General features: G+C 40.4%; 1 protein-coding gene across 1 annotated transcript in view; it reads left to right on the top strand.

The window, feature by feature from the left end:
- Positions 1 to 9,298: 9,298 nt before the first annotated feature.
- Positions 9,299 to 19,302, top strand: part of LOC108708599 (arf-GAP with GTPase, ANK repeat and PH domain-containing protein 2) — a 169,967-nt gene continuing 159,963 nt past the window's right edge. The window contains exon 1 of the mRNA XM_041582549.1: positions 9,299 to 9,856. Within this exon, the coding sequence (XP_041438483.1) occupies positions 9,646 to 9,856 (211 nt within the window). The 5' untranslated portion in view covers positions 9,299 to 9,645. The remainder of the gene's footprint in view (positions 9,857 to 19,302) is intronic.

Raw genomic sequence — 19,302 nt, 5'->3', positions numbered from 1 at the left:
CAGTACAAACAAGAATAGCACAATGTCACATTGTCTGTCACAAGTGTACAGTGGTATGCATTTAGACATCAAGATGTATATGATTTAGTAATGCGCACAATGGTAGAATAATGTGCAGCAGTTTAGCTCGTATGTCAAACCAGTAGGGGAAGAGGGTGGGTTTAGGAGGAAAGAAGAAAGAAGGGTAAGGGTACAAGTTTTAGTTCAGGTTCCATAGTGACTACTAAGACGGAGAAAAATACGCTCTATGTATAGGGCGCCCTAGGGGAGATTACCAGGTCTCAACTGAGTGTTTTCCAAATAATGGGTCCACGGAAGCCACTCCAGCTCTCCTTCGTAGCTCCGCTCCAGTAGGTGGTCTCTGATTGACTCCATTGCTCTGATCCAATTCACTTTTGTGATTAGCATCTGTAGTCCTGGTATGTGTGGTTTTTTCCAGTGTGCTGCCAATAATGACCTCGCTGCCGTGAGAATGTGGGTGGCTAGTTTGCGAGACTGTTTTGAGTGTAAGGCTCTTATTTTCATGCCTAACAAGAATGAGTGAGGAGTTGCTGGTATGGTGCAATGTAGGACCTCGGAGAGCAGGGTTGCTACTGTATTCCAGAATGTTTGGGCTACTGTACAGGTCCACCATGTGTGTAAGAAGGAACCCGTTTCCCCACAGCCCCTAAAGCAGAATGAGAGATTTGGGTCACCACTCAGTTTACTGATACGAGAGGGGGTATAGTACCATCTGAAAATAATTTTGTAAGCCCTTTCACAAGAGACTGCACAAGTAGAAGTCCTTCTAGCAGTATCCCAAATGTTTGCCCAGGTCTTTTCCGAGATATTGATGCCAAGATCCTCCTCCCATCTGGACATGTAAGGCTGTTGTATGGTAGTGGTATTAATCGCCAAATGGGCGTACAGTAGTGAAATTAGATGATTAGGAAGGGATTGTCTGTAACATAAGTTTTCAAAATATGAAAGGGATTGATTTGTCTGGGTGTTGGATTTCGATTCCACGAAATGTCTGATTTGTAGATATCGAAAGAATTGTTTGTTTGGGATATCATGTTTTTCTTTGCATTGTTGAAATGAAACAACCTTTCCGTCAGCTAAAAAGGCAGTTAGGGTAAGCATATTTGCCCTTATCCAGGGTATAAAGTCTGTGGGGGTACACCCCGGCAGGAAATCTTTGTTGTTGAAGATTGTCATATGTCTAGAGGTGGGTGAGCTAAGATTCATTTTGAATGCTATTTTGTCCCATAGGTCTAGTGCCTGTCGCGAAGTAGGCATGAGATCCGGGAGGGTGTTCCTGGTTTTCTTAGGTATCCAGAAAAGGTGAGCTAGATTTAAAGGGGCTGCACAATAATTTTCTATTTCCTTCCATGGTTCTCCCGAATGCATGTGCGAGTTGACCATAGCTTCCAGTCTGCTTGCTATATAGTAACGATATATAGTTTCTGATTTTTAAAGCAACTTTTTTGCTCAGGAAAAATGGTTTTTAACTTAAACAGTTCTTTTTTGCTCAGGAAATAAGGTTTTTAACTTTTTTTTAAAATGACGTTTGACTTTTCTTGCTGATTAAAAGGGTAGCTCATGTCTGAGAGGTGCTCCACTCAAATCTTACTAGTTGGTAAGCATGCATTCTATCATTCATCATTATAATTTGGCCACAGGGGATATCATTTGATTGGAGTCTACAGAAGAGATTTCATTTAACTTCATCAACAGAAGGAGCAAGACCTTCCACTGCTTCTGAAAATTGGTAGAATAAATATATGCAGATAAAAAAAGTAAAGGGCACTAAATGCAAGTAAAATGCATTGTTTTTTTAACACATCTACTGATTGAAGATGTTGACTAGGAGACCTGAGTCAATCATAAAAGTCATTATATGTGTAAAGCAGGCATACAATATGAAGGGTTTTTTCTTTAAAGAAAAGCTGGTTAGTCACCAAAACAGAGGGAGAAAAATAAGCATCTGGAACACATGAATTCTAGAGATGCATATTAGGTCTGATGAGAGCCAGAGGCCAAGCAGACTTGGTTGAGCAGAAGAAATAAACAAATACAAAGGTTTGGTAAAAGTCAGATGCCAAACACTCAAGGTCACTGACCTATCAGGAGGCCAGAACCTTCAATAAACTTGACCTGTTGGTAGCCCTAAATCAAAGCAGTGGACATGAGAGGAAGCCCATATCATCCTCAGTAAAGTAGTTAGGAAGTCCATAGCCAGTGTGCATGGGAGAAACAGGGAATGCAAAAGATTATCTTAAGCTGACCATAGACGCAAAGATCAGATCGTACGAATCAACGTACGATCGGACTTTCCCATCTCCCAACCCACCACTAACAATTTAGATCAAAGTCTTACCATTCCGATCAAATAAAGTAGTAAAAGAACAGATCAGCCAATGTACTACCTCTGACAGCAATCGAGTTATGTCTGACAAAGCTAGTGACAGTCTCCCACTGAAAATCGTACGATCGGCAATGCATGCAGAGATATTATTGGCAGGCGACAGAAATTTTCTAAAGCTGGCCATAGACGCAAAGATCCGATCGTACGAATAAACGTACGATCGGACTTTCCCATCTCCCGACCTGCAACTAACCATTCAGATCAAATAAATAGTAAAATAGTAAAAAGAACAGATGAGCCGATGTTCTGCCCCTGACAACAATCGTTCAAAAGTTATTACCGACCAAAGCTAGTGACAGTCTCCCACTGAAAATCGTACGATCGGTAATACACGCAGAGATATTATCGGCAGCCGACAGAAATTTTCGAACCTGTCCCATTGACCAAACGACCGATCTCTTCCGGACGAAAAATGTCGGGACTCTCCACACACGGTCCGAAAATCAGACAAATCCACGATTCGTACAATCGGATCGTTGCGTCTATGGCTAGCTTAACCTGTCCGATCGACCAAACGACCGATCTCCGTCGGACGAAAAATGTCGGGACTCTCCACACACGGTCCGAAAATCGGATTGTTGCGTCTATGGCCAGCTTAAGCAAGATATCTAACATGATGATTTTGAAGCAATTGGTGGGGTAGCACACTGAACTTGGTTGGAGCCAGTGATTGGTTTCAAATGCAGATAAATGGGACGTGCATTAGCTTGTCTGCCTCTTTACTTTACACGTAACTGCACCCTTCAATAAATAATATATCTTACTATGTTAAATCATCCTCTTATCACATAAACACAAACGCACACACATTTAGATGCACCTGCAACATTTATTCTACATTTTCTGTTCTGACTTTCCTAAGCCTGCTGGAAACCATTTACCTTGTGCGATCTGCTTTCCTCTTTGTCAGTGAATATTAACTAATGAAAAGTCACAGAAAGCATTTGAAATGGGACACCAACTGACTAACTGAAAGCAAATGGAAAAAATAAAACAGTTTTAAATGAGAGACAACTCTCAGACCTTCTTGTAAAGCTGAATGCTTGACTTACCTTACACAAATATCAGTGCTGGAACTTAAGGTTACTGATCCTTTAATCTCACAGCCAGTGTTCCGCTGAAATCTTTATATTTGCTTAACTCAGGGTGTCAGAGAACCGTAGTCCCTGCACCCTATGCTAACACTTACCTGGATAGATAGAGCAGATTTGTTGAGGTTTGCTTTTGTTTGCCATATCATTGGATAAGGATTAAGGAAAATGTAAAAATTCCCCAATTACTACTTGTGAAGTCATCAGGTAGTGTCCCATTATCACTTGGCCGCGTTAGGGTTAGTTCACACAAGGAGATTCTGGGAGATTTTGTCGCCTGGCGACTAATCGCCTCTGCTTCTGGGCGACAATCTCCCGAACTGCCTCCGCGTGTCTTCCTGTCTGCTATAATGAAAAGTCGCTTGCGCTAAAGCACACACGGCGCTTCGTTTTCCAAAGTCGCCCGAAGTTTCCTCATGAGTCAACTTCAGGCGGCTTCGAAAAACACAGCGATGCGGGTGCTTTAGCGCAGGCGACTTTTCATTATATCGGACAGGAAGACACGCGGAGGCAGTTTGGGGAGATTGTCGTCCAGAAAAAGAGGTGATTAGTCGACAGACGACAAAATCTCCCCAAATCTCCTCGTGTGAACTAACCCTTATACTCTGTCACTGATAACATCAGAACCCTGTGCCTGCAAAACTAGTTTTACCTGATAATAAATCTGCTCTTGAAAGCTGCAGGGTCAAATCCACTTTAACCTGTCGTTACAGAAACCGATCTGTATCTTTTCTAATCTCCTCTTCATTGTGATTACTAACCAATCACTCAGTTACACTTTTTGGTTTGCTGTTCTATTATTTCCTGTGAGAATACTATGGGAGGTGAGAAGAAAGGCTGTGGCCAAAGCTGAAAACACTGGCAGAACCTATTGCATCTTCATAAAAGTTTCAGGAGACAAAGCAGGAGGGATACAATTAAATATACACCTTTTAATATTTTCCTCCCACATACAGTGCAAATAATAAGGCGAGGTTTCTTAAAACAAAGATTTGAAACAATAAAATTACCAACGTGTCTCAGCCTGAGGTCGCTTACATCTCCCTCACTCATTTCACACAGGCTGTTATACAACTTTAAACAGGTCAACACACATTTGTCTTTCAAAGCCGCTCCTACTTAGCAGCAATCAGCATTGTAATCGGCTCTTATTCAGCATAAAGCACATTATCATAGATAGAAGGTTATGCTTTGTCTTGTGTAGAGGCTAGCAGTGCAGCTTGCCTAAACATCTATCGGGAGGTAACTTAGTATTCGTGAATACAAGAGAAGGCATCATTCTGACAGTCCTGGCACCTAGACAGTTAACCTACTCCTTATGAAAGGGTTATCTCAGGTCCACATGGTACCAGGGGCACTGTGTTTTTTTTCATGATAACTGTGAATTTTACAAATAACTCAACAAGAGGGGAGGAATGGGGTTATATAGAAAACTACAGATGTGGGTCGCTGCTTGTCAACTCTCTGCCTATATAGGGCATGTTGCACTACATAATCTACATGCACAAAACAAGTACAGGTATGGGGCCTGTTATCCAAAATGCTCGGGACCTGGGGTTTTTGGGATAACGGATCTTTCCATAATTTGGATCCTCATACCTTAAAGGGATACTGTCATGGGAAAAAAAATTTTTTTCAAAATGAATCAGTTAATAGTGCTGCTCCAGCAGAATTCTGCTCTGAAATCCATTTCTCAAAAGAGCAAACAGATTTTTTTATATTCAATTTTGAAATCTGACATGGGGCTAGACATTTTGTCAATTTCCCAGCTGCCCCTGGTCATGTGACTTGTGCCTGCACTTTAGGAGAGAAATGCTTTCTGGCAGGCTGCTGTTTTTCCTTCTCAATGTAACTGAATGTGTCTCAGTGAGACATGGGTTTTTACTATTGAGTGTTGTTCTTAGATCTACGAGGCAGCTGTTATCTTGTGTTAGGGAGCTGTTATCTGGTTACCTTCCCATTGTTCTTTTGTTTGGCTGCTGGGGGGGAAAAGGGAGGGGGGTGATATCACTCCAACTTGCAGTACAGCAGTAAAGTGTGATTGAAGTTTATCAGAGCACAAGTCACATGACTTGGGGCAGCTGGGAAATTGATAAAATGTCTAGCCCCATGTCAGTTTTCAAAATTGAATATAAAAAAATCAGTTTGCTCTTTTGAGAAATGGATTTCAGTGCAGAATTCTGCTGGAGCAGCACTATTAACTGATTCATTTTGAAAAAATGTTTTTTTCCCATGACAGTATCCCTTTAAGTCTACAAAAAAAATGTGCACATTAAACCCAATGGGATTGTTTTGCCTCCAATAAAGAATAATCATATCTTTTTTTTTGGTTCAAGTGATGTTTATTGAAACAAGACACATGACAGGGAACATTTCAGCATACTTAAACAATTCGCCAATGCGCAGATTGGCATCACCATATATTCAACAGAGTCGGAGCAGTAATGTATCATAGTAAATACAACTATTCAAGTACATCCATTGATTACAGAAGAAACGACAAGTGATTTGAATCCTGTATAAGTATGTTACAATATTTCCGTCTAAGCATAAATTTCAATCTACCCATCAGCTGATTGTACTTTATTCAATAGGGTGTAGTTAACTTTTGCGTGACCCTATTTGTAATATCCTGCAGCAACTTATGGTCAGTGATCGGGATTACCCTTTCTAGCTGTTCCCATCCCAGCATTGATTGGGGAGAACAGCTATTGAGCTCTTATTCATTTTCTAAAATCCACAACTGCCATATTTTCATATTAAGGTTAGAGGAACCCTTGCGCCTAGCTATGAGGTCCTCCAATTTTTGCAAGTCCTGGACTGCCTTAAGCCATATTTGGTATATGGGGGGATCAGACACTTTTCAGTTCTGCGTAATAATCTTTCTGGCCAGGAATAGTAATTTTTGAAGCATCAATCGGGCGGGTCTGGTAAGTGGAGTTGGGGGGTCCATACCTAATAAGAACCATTGGGGATCCAATGGTATCTCAAACCCCAGCATCTTAGTAATACGAGCCTGTATGTTCACCCAATAGGGATGTAATTTGGGGCACGACCATAAGGTATGAAGTATTGTTCCCTCCTCTGTGTCAGGCACCTTGTACTAATTATATCTTTGTACAAGGTGCCGTTTTACAACTACAGAGAAAAAGGAGATAATTCTTAAAAATGTGGATTATTTGTATACAATGGAGTTTATCCCCCATATGTAATATAAAGGTGGCCGTAGAGGCACAGATAATATCGTACAAAAACAATTTCGTGCGATATTTGGTGTGTGTATGGTGGAAAAAGAGCCGACCGATATTGGCAGAAGACTTAGATATCAGTCGGCTCGTCGATTGGGCTGGACGGAAAATTTGGATCTGGTACCTTTGAAGTCACCCAAACATCATCCATTGTTAGTACTGAATCGTCAGATACAGGTAGAATTCTATTGTTTCTATATGTATATCCAGTGTCGGACTGGGACACCAGGGGTCCACCCAAAAACCTTTGACCGGGGGCCCATCAATTCATCTTAGACCAGGGGCCCACTTTTAGTATTATTTTTCTTCTTCGCCTCACTCAACCTTTATTCTCCTTGTCTCTTTGCTTTACATACTATACTCTATTTTTCCCATCTATTTAGCCTCTTTGTTCTCATAGAAATATGTAATGGCCATGAAATAGGTCAAATGTTTAGCAGCATGAGAGCCCACTGACACCTTGGCCCACCGGGACTTTTCCTGGTATCCCGGTGTCCCAGTCCGACACTGTATATCTGACGATTCAGCTCTACACGTGTACATTGAAACAAACTATCTTTCTTGGAAAGATCTTTTCCAGGAAACCTCTCCCTTACACTCAGCAAGATATCATTGATCTATGTATTGCAATGGGTATTCATTCTAAACAATTAAAAATGCATGAAATTGGAAAACACTAAGTTGTTAATGCATGCAAGCTGGGATTGTGTAAAAGCATGTGCAAATTCCCACCAGTTAGTAAAACTGGCTGCATACTGGTGGAGTGTTCATCCATTAATAAGACATCAGGGATTTTTTTCATCTGCTTCAGATTCCCTAATACAGAGAAATTCGCATTTGTGTTGCTATAGATATATCATCACTAGAATGTTGTAACTCGTTTTGTTTCATGTCAGAAAAAACACAATGTGAGAAAAACACAGGGGTGAGAAAAACACCCCTTACTCCAGTGCATTTGGCGTAAAAAAAAACCCATTAACTAATCTACTGTATTGGGTGCAAGAAAAAATACCCAATTACTCTAATACATTTGTAACATAAAAAAATGCAGTAAAAAATAGCCAGTGACTCCAGTGCATTTGGCAAAATGTTGCCGTTTTGCAAATTTTTCCACGGTTTCACAAATGTTTTGAGGAAATGACCAGTTTCACTTATCACTAGATACTGAGAATGATGATTTTCAAAGAGAAACCCATCTCTGCATTAAAACGGGTCTCATTTATAAAAACTGGGCAAATTAGCCCATGGGCAGTAACCCATAGCTAGATATAACTAGTCAGTGACTGGCTTTTTTCAGCCAGTTGCAGGTCGAACAATGACAGCAAACATTTGACTGGTTGCCATGGGTTACTGCCCAGGTGCAAATTTTCCCAGTCTTTATAAATGAGCCTCACAGAGTTTACTGTGAGCTCCACTGGGCAAGAACCTCCTTCCTTCTGTGTCTCATACATCACAGCATTAAGTATCTGGATATTTTATACTTTTTGTATTCAACGTTCTCCTTGTGTATACTTTGTACATCTTATGACTATCGCTGCATATCCTTGTAGTGCATTATAAATAAAGTTATACATACATACAGCACATACCTACACATAAATGCAGCCATGAAAACCAATAAGATATGTGCTTTATCAAGTGACCAGTAAATGTTACGTGCTCATTAGTGGTATGGTTACAGATGGGTTACAGATCCTGAGTACACTTTGTCGGGGGTCACTTACAAATCAGAATGCAGTATGCAAAGTGCAAAAAAAGGCGGCACACGGCCATTTCCACACCTTGTTCTTCTCTTGTATAATGTTTGCAGGCCTTTGCACTCCGTTTTGAAGCCCAGAGACCTGTGGCTTGCCCCTTAGAAGCTGGTTGATATTTCAACAACTGGAAGTTTGTTGATTCCATGTGAACGAACATTTATGTAGGTGCACACCCTGTATAACTACATAATTCCCATAGACAATTGCTGAACATGTGTGTGGGTGGCAAATTTATGAGCTAGACACATAATTCATGTTCCATTAATTTCTTTGGTGTATGCATTATTGGAAACCTCTTAAAAACGATGACAGCTTTTTTCTTTCAAGGGACTGATGGGTTCTTTGAAAACCAGCTTTTGAACTATAACACCCAGCATCATTTACAGTTACCAGCTGAGAATTGTAATGAAACCAGCAGCTTTTCTCCCATGGTATAAAACAGCACAGGTTTTTTTCTGATTAAGAATTATTGAGCATGAATAATCAAAAGATGGGTTATTTGCAAGACAAGATATACATTTGTATTCAAACTGGGTTAATGTAGTGGTTAACTACTTCCTGTCATTTTCTATACGCGTGGAAAGACGTCTCTATACCATACACATCAACTTTATTTTAAAACACTGTAATGCTTGTCTTTTTGTCCCTGTGGATAAATCTATTTACGTGGGAAAGTAGCAGACATCTAGGCACCTGAGCAGCAAGCAAGTAGGCTGAAAGGCAATAAGCAAGTTTGAGACGTTGGGTGAACAAGTCTGGGAGGGACACAAACAGATCTGAAACTTTGAGTCCAGGAAGTGCACACGTGAACACACAGATGCACAGTGTGAAAGAGTGAAAGAGAAAAGTCAGACAGAAAACTGAAGAGAACTTCAACAAGCAGCCAAAGAGGAGAAAGGCAAACTGAAGGGAAGAAAAGCTAAATACTGCCAGAAGACAAACCTGCAAGATAAAGACTGCAAAAAGCCTAAGGGAAAGTCCTACAGAAGGAGATTACGCTTAAGGGAAAGTCCTACAGAAGGAGACTGTGATTGAGTATAGTAAGCAGTGACGAACATGTTGCAATGAACAAGTTTTTGGTCTGCACTTTTTCTTAATGATTTTGTTTTACTGGATATGCTGTAAGGAGCCCGAGACAGGGGATGAGCGGGGAGCTTTACAGAGGCAGAGATGGGATTCATGGAAGTCTCAAGATTAGTTCGGGGAAGCAGCAAATGTCAGCAGCCATCCGAGGTGAAGTGAAGAGGCATGAGGTGGCCAAGGCTCAGCTCACTAGGCTGCTCAAACTAACAGAGCAAGTGAGCGAAGAGCAGCTGAAAACCAGCATACTCTCCTCCCTGCAGAGCTTGAGAGGTAAGGGATACTCCATAGATTTCTAATGGCAGCCCCCTCCATACTAAATTAGATGTGCAACTTGCATCCATGATATATAGATGTACAATTTGCATCCCACAAGAAGCAATATGGCTGCAGGCTAGTGTTCTTGTTTGCATATTGGATGGAGACCCTGTCTGCTATGCTCTGGGCTCACTCTTCTGCCATCATCCTCATCCACTTTTGTGGGAGATGTAGTTCTACAAGATTTGAAGACTAGAATTTTGTGTTTTGCTTTGGCATGTGTTTTATCTCTGTAGATCCTCTTAAACACATTCACACTGGATTTTTCTTGACCTAATGCCTTTTTTTATAATACAGGCTCTACCCAACCAAATAGGACCCAAACAATGCCCCCCCCTTGAGATATTTAAACGATAATTGAACTTCTTACAGTTGATAGGGTGCTAATGCCTTTAAGGAAACGCTGGCTAAATACTGAAGTTGGAGATAAGTCCACAGACAGCAGTACTAACTGCTACACCACATCCTCAAATCCTGCGGTATTGTTTGCTTATGCAGTCAAAACGTTTCAGACTCTTCTGGGGAATAGATGGTTCAATGTTTCATAATTTCTTAGTTAAATAGTTACGTTGGGTTCAAAAAAAGGACCAAAGTCCATCAAGTTCAACCCCTCCAAATGATCCCCAGTGCACACACACACACACATATATATACTTTTTTTATAACCTATATAGTGACCTATTTATATGCTCACATATATAAACTAAATTGGCAAGGGGGGGGGCGCCAGCAATTTCTGGGAGGGGGCAGTGTTTTTTTCATGGTGTCCTGCTGGCCCAGTATAACACTGGTTCTGTTCTTTTAGTCTAAATGGTGTCCTCTAGTGTGCTGATGCTTTTTATGGAAAAAAAAACATTCTCCGCTTTTCGAGAATGTCCTCTTATGTAATGTTTTAAAACGGTTAAAAAGAAAATAAGACAAGCATTACATTAACCACTCTTTTGAATATTAACGGAACATCATCTCAGTGTTTATGTTGCCTATGAGGATGCCAGAGTGAACTGAAATTGTAAATAAAAGGATATGGTGTTGGCTCTCTAATACCCAGTTTGAAAATATATTTACAAGAGATGGTGAATATTGGATTTAAATGGATGTAAATATCATCAAAGAACATTCTGAAAACCTCCCTAAAAAGTACAATTTATTGCATGTAGTGGACCAATTATTTCTCATTTCATGTTCGAGGGCTGGATTGAATTGAAATGATGATGTCATAAAGTGAAGTCTATGGAGCTTTAAAGCAAACAGGGAACCATAAAATCCTTTGGAGGGCCGCTTCTGGCCCGTGGCCCTCTAGTTGGACAGCCCTGCCCTATTTAGTCATGTAAACTATTTACATAATGACTCTCTGGTTACACCTTACTGCACCTCTGGAAAATGTTGCTTGAATTGTCTGGGAGTAGTTTAGTAACAGCTAAGGCTCACAAGATGCACATTCATATACTGCAATATGCTTGCCCCTACCTTCAGCCCACCGGCTGTTGTCAACTCTTTCTTATTTAAGGTTTTAAAGGTTTTCTCTAACCTACTTCTATATAATGAAATGTAGTTAATAATAACTGTAATAATGCGAGGAAAGTCATGGATAGACTTTGAGTAAATAGCACATAGTATGGAATATCTCAGTGAAGAAAGGACTCAATGGAGTTCCCTTTGTATAACATGGAGCAGGTCCAGACTGAGATTAAAAGGAGATCCTGGTATTTCAATTACAGAGAGACCCAAACAGCCACCTACAGGCTCAATAAATAGGGACTATTTATGGCAGCCCCACTGGCATTTGCCAAAATTGACAGATTGCCAGCCTTGGCCTGATGTGGAGACAACATTCAGATACTAAACCAAACCTGCAATAAGGATAATATTATTAAAGCTGATCAGGTCCGGACTGAGAATTAAAATAGGCCCAAACAGCCCACCAGCCCACTAAATACTGACTTTCTATGGCAACTTATAGCAGCCCCTCTGGCATTTGCCAGAACCCACAGATTGCCAGTCCGGGCCTGAAGCTGATTATTATTTGCTAAAGTATTAGATTTTGAGATGTTGGTAGAGTGAATGTTAGTGTTGTTGGTAAAGATGTGCTGTGATGACTAGATTGGCTTCATAAAGAAAGAAGAAGTTTGTACCAGTTGCATGTTGGATGCCTGTACAACTGCTTCTGTCCCAATTGAAGTGCATGCCAATGGAAACGTTTAAAATTGTGGAAAACAGGCTCAGAAACCGCAGAAACTGTGCTGCAAGGTTTATTAACACAACATGTTTAGAGCAAAGTGACTCTTTGTCAAGTGTTAAACAGTGCACATATTACACAAAAAACATATATCCATATAACTCCACCCCCTTGACGTGATAGGTTGAAAGCTAATTGAAAAGTGAGGTCACTGCAAAGGGGATTTTTTTTTTAGCCTGACCTCACAAAAAGTGAACTGTGAAATCACATATTAGTCCATACTGTCCATAGTGATCATGAGTTCATTTTTAATCTAATACCAAGTCCATAAAAGTACACTTGCCCCCTTGTATTGCTAGATGCCTACAAAAGAGTCCAATTGACTGCAAAACCTTCTGTTTTTTAAAAAAATCATGTTTTATAAATCGATAATTTAGCACAAAAGTGAAAACCTTATACAGTACCTTCCTATATAGCAATACAGCCCAATATATCTTACCACTGTGAAGTTCAGATACTGTAGAGATTCGTATTTCTATTCTAATTCAAACTATAAGGCAGCATCACCATTTTCTCACTGAAAAAGTGATAATTGAGGTTAGTTAGCATACAGACTTATGAGAAGCATTCTATACTCCATTGGTCAGTCATACCTGCTGGATACAGGCAGTTGAGTTTTTTAATCCACAGTGCTTCTTTTTGAAACTTTGTAATGTCTAATTGGTTTCATAAGACGTGACAAATAATGATGAGCCACTTGATTTGCCCTATGAGCATCAGCAAAAGTCTATTCAGCTTTGGATTTGTACTTTGATTGATTCAGAACTAACATAAATGGTACTTGCCACATCTGAACTCACTTTCACCTGATTTGCTCACCTCTAAGGTTGCAACATTTTGTGTCTATTTAGGCACATTGTGGTACCCACAGGCAGCAGATAGCAGCAACAGGAACCCTGTTGGAAAATAGAATAATGAATAGAGTGTGTATAATACTACCCTGTTGTCATGTCTGATCAGCTAAAGAAGAAATAGGCAGAATACTAGAAAACTTTTGTACAACCTGCATGTACTTATCAGATACAAAGGGTGATAAAGGTATGGGACCTTTTATCCAGAATGCTTGGGACCTGGGGGTTTCCGGATAAAGGATCTTTCTGTAAATTGGGTCTTCATGGCTTAAGTCTACTAGAAATTCATTTAAACATTAAATAAACCCAATAGTCTGGTTTTGCTTCCAATAAGGAAGTACAAGCTACAGTTTTATTATTACAGAGAAAAGGGAAATCATTTTTAAAAATTTGGATTATTTGGATAAAATGGAGTCTATGGGAGACACCCATTCTGTAATTCAGAGCTTTCTGGATATCGGATAAGGTATAAGGGTTCCTACACCTGTACTTCCAAGTGGAACTCCAGTCATTTTGATGTGATCATGTGGAGTATTGGCTAGAGGTAAAATGGTTATTGCAGACATGAGCCACAGCCATTTAGAACTTAGTTATAGGAATAAAGGCATGTGTCTGGGTTGTACAGGTATGGGATCCGTTATCCGGAAACCCATGATACAGAAAGTTCCGAATTACGGAAAGGCTTTCTCCCATAGACTCCATTATAATCAAATAATTCAGATTTTTAAAAATTATTTCCTTTTACTCAGTAGTAATAAAACAGTAGCTTTTACTTGATCCAAACTAAGATATAATTAATCCTTATTGGGTTTATTTAATATTTACATGATTATTTCATATTTACATGATTTTCTAGTAGAATAAAGGTATGAAGATTCAAATTACAGAAAGATCTGTTATCCGGAAAACCCCAGATTCTGCATAATAGGTCCCATACCTGTACAGTTAATTATGTACCAGTGATGGTACCACTGACATGCATCCACTAATATAACCCTTAGCACTGTCCATTTGTCATATGAGGATTTACTATACCTATATCTCAAAACCAGTTTGGTCCAACATGTTTTCCAAGCACCACACATTGGGGCAAATTCACTAAGGCGCGAAGCGCCGAACGCTAGCGTTAATTCGCTAGCGTTTGGCATTTTCACTACTGCGCAAATTCACTAACGAACGCTGGTGTAGTTTCGCTAGTGTTACTTCGCAACCTTACGCCAGGCGAATCTTCGCTAGCGACGAAACTACGCAAATTCACTAACTTGCGCAGTGTACTGAACGCTACCTTTTACGCTAGACTTCCTTCGCCACCTCAGACCTGGCGAAGCGCAATAGAGTAGATAGGGATTGTTTAAAAAAAAGTCAATTTTTTTTCTAAGTCCCAATAAACGCTGGCGTGTTTTCTACATGATGGCTGATAGGCTGAAAAAGATCGAAAATTTTTTGGGGCTCCCCTTCCTCCCCCCTACATTTCCTGACTCATGGCAACTTACCTAGACAGTGGGCACATGTGTAGGGCAAAATAACATTTTTATTTGCTGATTTGAAGGTTTTCTAGGCATTTGTAGTGCAGATACGTGTTCCTCCATTGAAATTTGAATTTCACGCCGTATGCAAATTAGCCTTCGCTAGCGCAACTTCGCTTTATATAGCGAATCAACGCTAGCGCAACTTCGCAACCTTACGCTACCCCTGTGCGCAACTTCGGATTTTAGTGAATTTGCGGAGCCCTGGCGAAACTACGCCTGGCGAAGCGTGGCGAAGTGCGGCGAAGTTGCGCCTGGCACAACTTCGCATCTTAGTGAATTTGCCCCATTGTTCCTCTACATATGCAGGGTCTTCTTTTGACTCTAATGTGTCTGAATGTAACAGATTTATTATTTAGCAAGAGGGGACACTAGAAGCCCCCCAATAGCGACAGTTCTGCTTCTCTTTTGTGAGTCATCTTGTGTAAAGCTAAGATCTTATAGAGGAAGGAAGCAGATATAGTCTCATGTCTACTAGGAAAGATACCTGTCAGTGCAAATGGAAACAATTTTTTTTTTTTTTTTTTAAATTCTTTATTTACGTGTTTTGCAAAATACAAAAAGTACAATGGCATGAGATTCCTGCAATAAAGAATTCAAGTAGAAGATGCATTGTTTGAGCATACAGTATCGCAAAATAAAGAGTATAACAAGATACCAGCAGGTTACATATCACGTAGTCGTACTTTGTGTGTAAGAAACCATTGAACAAGAAAAACAAAAACAAAAAAAGAAAAAAAAAAACTATGTTGGGCACATCTACAGTCCTGTATATAGTAGCAATTCGGCGTGTGGAGGGGTACGCACAGAGAGGGTACGGTGATAAGCATAATGTATTAACTGAGTGTCGTGATCTTATATCAATGAGGTAGCAATTGAAGATCAATTGAATATCAATTGAATATCAATTGAATATCAGGGGTCTCTTGTAAGCAATGGACCAATAGTGGCCGTTTCAGGAAGAAAGGGTCCGGTATTCCTGCGATTCGGTGAACTGGAGCCAGTAAAACCATTTCTGTGTCAAGTTTTCCAGGCATTGCGGATTACTCGTCTCTGTCTTGTAGTGTTCAAATTGGTAAATTTCGTTTACTTTAAGCGCCCAGTCCTTAAGCGTAGGGATTGTTTTAGATTTCCAAAATAAAGGTATCAAGGATTTAGCTACTGTAATTAAAGTTGAGATGAGCGATTTGCGATAACGTGCGGGAGACATTTAGTTGCAATGCAACAAGAAAAATGACGCCGAATCCGGTATTGCCATATCAGTGAATTTGGGCAGTAACTGTTTTATTTGAGTCCAGTACGGTTGTAAGTTGGGGCAATGCCACATAATATGGCTAAGAGTTCCATTGGATTGACCGCATCTCCAACAGGTGTCAGGAACAGTTGGAAATATTTTAGATAGTATGCTTGGCACCCTATACCATTGCGAAAGCAATTTATAGTTGTTTTCCTGTAGCCTGGCACATATAGTAGATCTATAGGAGTTTGTGACAACGGTCTGCCATTCCGAGTCAGTAAAGGTGCGTTGCAGTTCTCTTTCCCACTTACGTTTGAAATCATTTGCCGGTGTAGAGGGGCGACTTAGCAACAGTTTATAAATTAGTGCAATTGCATGTGGGGTGTGTTCAGTTCTGACGAACAATTGTTCAAACAAGGTATCGTCGGATCCTGTGGTGTCAGTTATCATTCCAGTATCTAGGAAATGCCGAATTTGATGCAATCCCAATCTCTCGAGCGGTGTAATCTTTTCTGGGGGCAAGATATCCGCTAACGGTTTGATGGATCTGCCATCGAGCAGTTGAAAAGCCCATAAAGTTTCCGTTCGTGTCCAGTGCTTAAAATGTATGGGCAGTAATCCTGGAGGAAAGTCCTTATTGTACAATATCGGGGTTAACCTGGAGTGTGGATTAAGAAGGCATTTTTTATATTTCAATGCGTCCCAAGTGTTGGCAATTTCCTTGATAACTGGATTCGGAAATGTTGGTTTGCAACGGCTAGGTTTGGGCAGCCACATGTGTATGGCCAGTGGATATTCATAGCCATCTTGTGCCACAAGTGGCCATAATTTAAGGGTCGTAGGCTGCGTTAAGTCTATCATCCGTTGCAAGACCGCGGCTTTGTAATACGCCCAAAAGTCCGGCAAACCTACACCCCCTGCTTCTTTCGGTTGAGTAAGGGAATCAAATTTCTGTCTAGCTTTCTGATGCTTCCAAATAAACTGAGAAATGAGAGAGTGTAGCTCCTTGAAAAACGGTCTGGGTATCTGGAATGGGATCGTCTGGAACAGATATAGAAAACGAGGAAGTATATTCATTTTAACAATGCTGATACGTCCGAACCAGGAGAAGCCCGGTTTGTCCCATTTCTATGGAAACAATTTTTAATGTTTCCCAATACAAATGTTTTTTTACAGCCATTTAGTAATCCACAAAATAGAAGTGCAGATATAAAAACCCCAGATTGCAGTGTCCTTATATTTCTGAAAAGTGTTTAATACATATATACTTAGAGGAAGAAATACCCTGAATCGCTAGCATGAGACTTCCTGCTCAGTAGAAGGTTTCTTGCGTGTGATGGGTGACAGAATTCTAGGTTTGTGGTTGTTGTGACATCAACACATTGCCGCCTGCTTAATCCTTCTTAGTCAAGTGCACCCACAGAAATAGTATCTCGGCAGGTGAAGGCAACTTATTATCTAGTGAAGCAGCATGACTTTCATTCTTAGCCATAACTATAAACACAAAACAAAAACTAATTATCATTCTTTTAACTGCTTCGTAAAGCCTGTTCCTAAAAAATGGGCCTCAAGAGTATTCTGTCAATACAGCACTGAGTACTGTGGTACTCAAAGAATGTCAGAAAGAGGGCAGACATTGATGTTATGTTAATGAGTACAGTACATGGTATTACATTATATTGCTGTCAGACTGAAGCTGTTGCCATGCTCCTAGCATGTATTTATGAAGATAGCTTCCTATTAACCTGTACCAGTAATCAAGGTCAGACTAGCCTGCATTGGATATCAGGGAATCTCCTGGTGGGCCCAAACCCCAGTGGGCACCACTCTAGGACAATTCTCCTCTCCTCACCTCTATTATTTTCCCATAGGTCCAATTCACACTAGAACACATTCTGCTTCTTACAGCGTCTGCAGTCTATGACAAAGGTTGATAAAGGTTGAAAAGACTGAAGAGAATGTGTACCCCTATAGCCGGAACACAACTTCCTTCTTTGCATCTCTGTTAGTCAGTTAGTGACTTGAAGGGTGGGGGACACCATGGGACTAGTGATGTGTGTGCCTGCCCAAAACCCGCAGGACCCATGGGGTCGGGCATGCACAAAATTTTCGGGTCGGGCGGGTCCGGGTCCGGCTCTTCTCCCACTCTCCCCGCCCACGACCTAGCACTGCCAACTTGCACCGCCTTTTTCACCGTGGGGGGGGTCTATAAATAGAGGGGGAATGCCAGGCCGGGTGCAGATTGGGAGGGGACAGGTTAGGGTCAGGTGGGGGTCCAGAATTTCTCGACCCGCACACTACTACATGGGACATAACTGTTCTGTTAGTTTGCTTTTCATCCTGACCTGTGTGCTCAGCAAAATAACAGTTACGTGCCATGTGGTAGAGACCTGTACAGGTCTGTTTTTTTAGACCAAAACCCATCCTATACCCCCTTATCCTAAGCCTGACCCGGACCTAATTACCCACTTTCTCATCCCCGTGGAGTTCCACCCAACCCTCTCCCACAGCACCACGCAGTCCAGAAGTAACGTCACAAAAATTGCAAGTGATATCACGTAAATCTTTCCCCCTTGAAAGTCCAACTGCAGCTACAAGTTACCCGCAGACCACCCACACATTGGGTACCCAACTTGCTGCAGAACTCTACCATGTGGCCCCCCTTCAAATTCACTCCAGACTGTATAGAATACATTTTTGGCTCACAATTTATTGAAAACTTTTTTTTACAGCCTATCTATTTTTTTTTATTTTACACTGAACATATCCTTTAATAACAAATTTTGTAATTCTGGGGGTTCTGTATGTTTTATGTATGTATATTTGTATTTATATAATGCTTCTTATGTATGCAACACTGTACAGTAGAACAATAAATTAATAGAACAAACGGGGGTCAGTACAATAATAAATAAAAATAAATACAAAGGTGCAGATGCATTAAAGATTAAGGGCTACTTTTTAAAGAAATAAGAGGAAGGAGGCTCCTGGCCCTGTAGAGCCAAAGTAGAGCTTTATTAGTGGGAGAAAGAAGAAATTGTAGGGGTGGGATAAGAAGGAAGCAGAAGCAAGTTATATATAACTAAATAATAGCTAAGTAACTAAGTATTACTATTATTACATATTCAGGCGTTTTATCTCGTGGGTGCATGGTAGGTTAAGTCAATAATTATATTATTTATAAGGATATGCCAAGTATTTAAGCTACTTTGCATGGTATTCTGCACTTAGCAGCATCTTTGGTTCTGTGTTGTTTTATGCCTGGTACATTGTGTTGTGCTTGTATTCTAATGAAATGATTAATTGGGGAGAGCAGATGGTGTCAACTAAGCCAAGTGCAATGTGCACATAACATCTATGTATTAAATTGTTCTGTCAATGCTTCCATATTTAAGGTTCTTAGAAAACTTCATTCTGGAGTTAAATGAATACTATACCCTAAATACCATTTGTTAAAATATATTTGCTGTTGAATTTTGGACTATTATTTTGTGCCACTGTAGTCTGGTATACTTCTTGACTATTCATTTTTTATCTGTTAAGGACTCCCT

The sequence above is a fragment of the Xenopus laevis genome, chromosome 2L, assembly GCF_017654675.1.
Source record: "Xenopus laevis strain J_2021 chromosome 2L, Xenopus_laevis_v10.1, whole genome shotgun sequence".
Classification (NCBI taxonomy): domain Eukaryota; kingdom Metazoa; phylum Chordata; class Amphibia; order Anura; family Pipidae; genus Xenopus; species Xenopus laevis.
The sequence above is the reverse complement of the archived record's forward strand: the minus strand, read 5'-3'. Positions and strand labels throughout refer to the sequence as shown.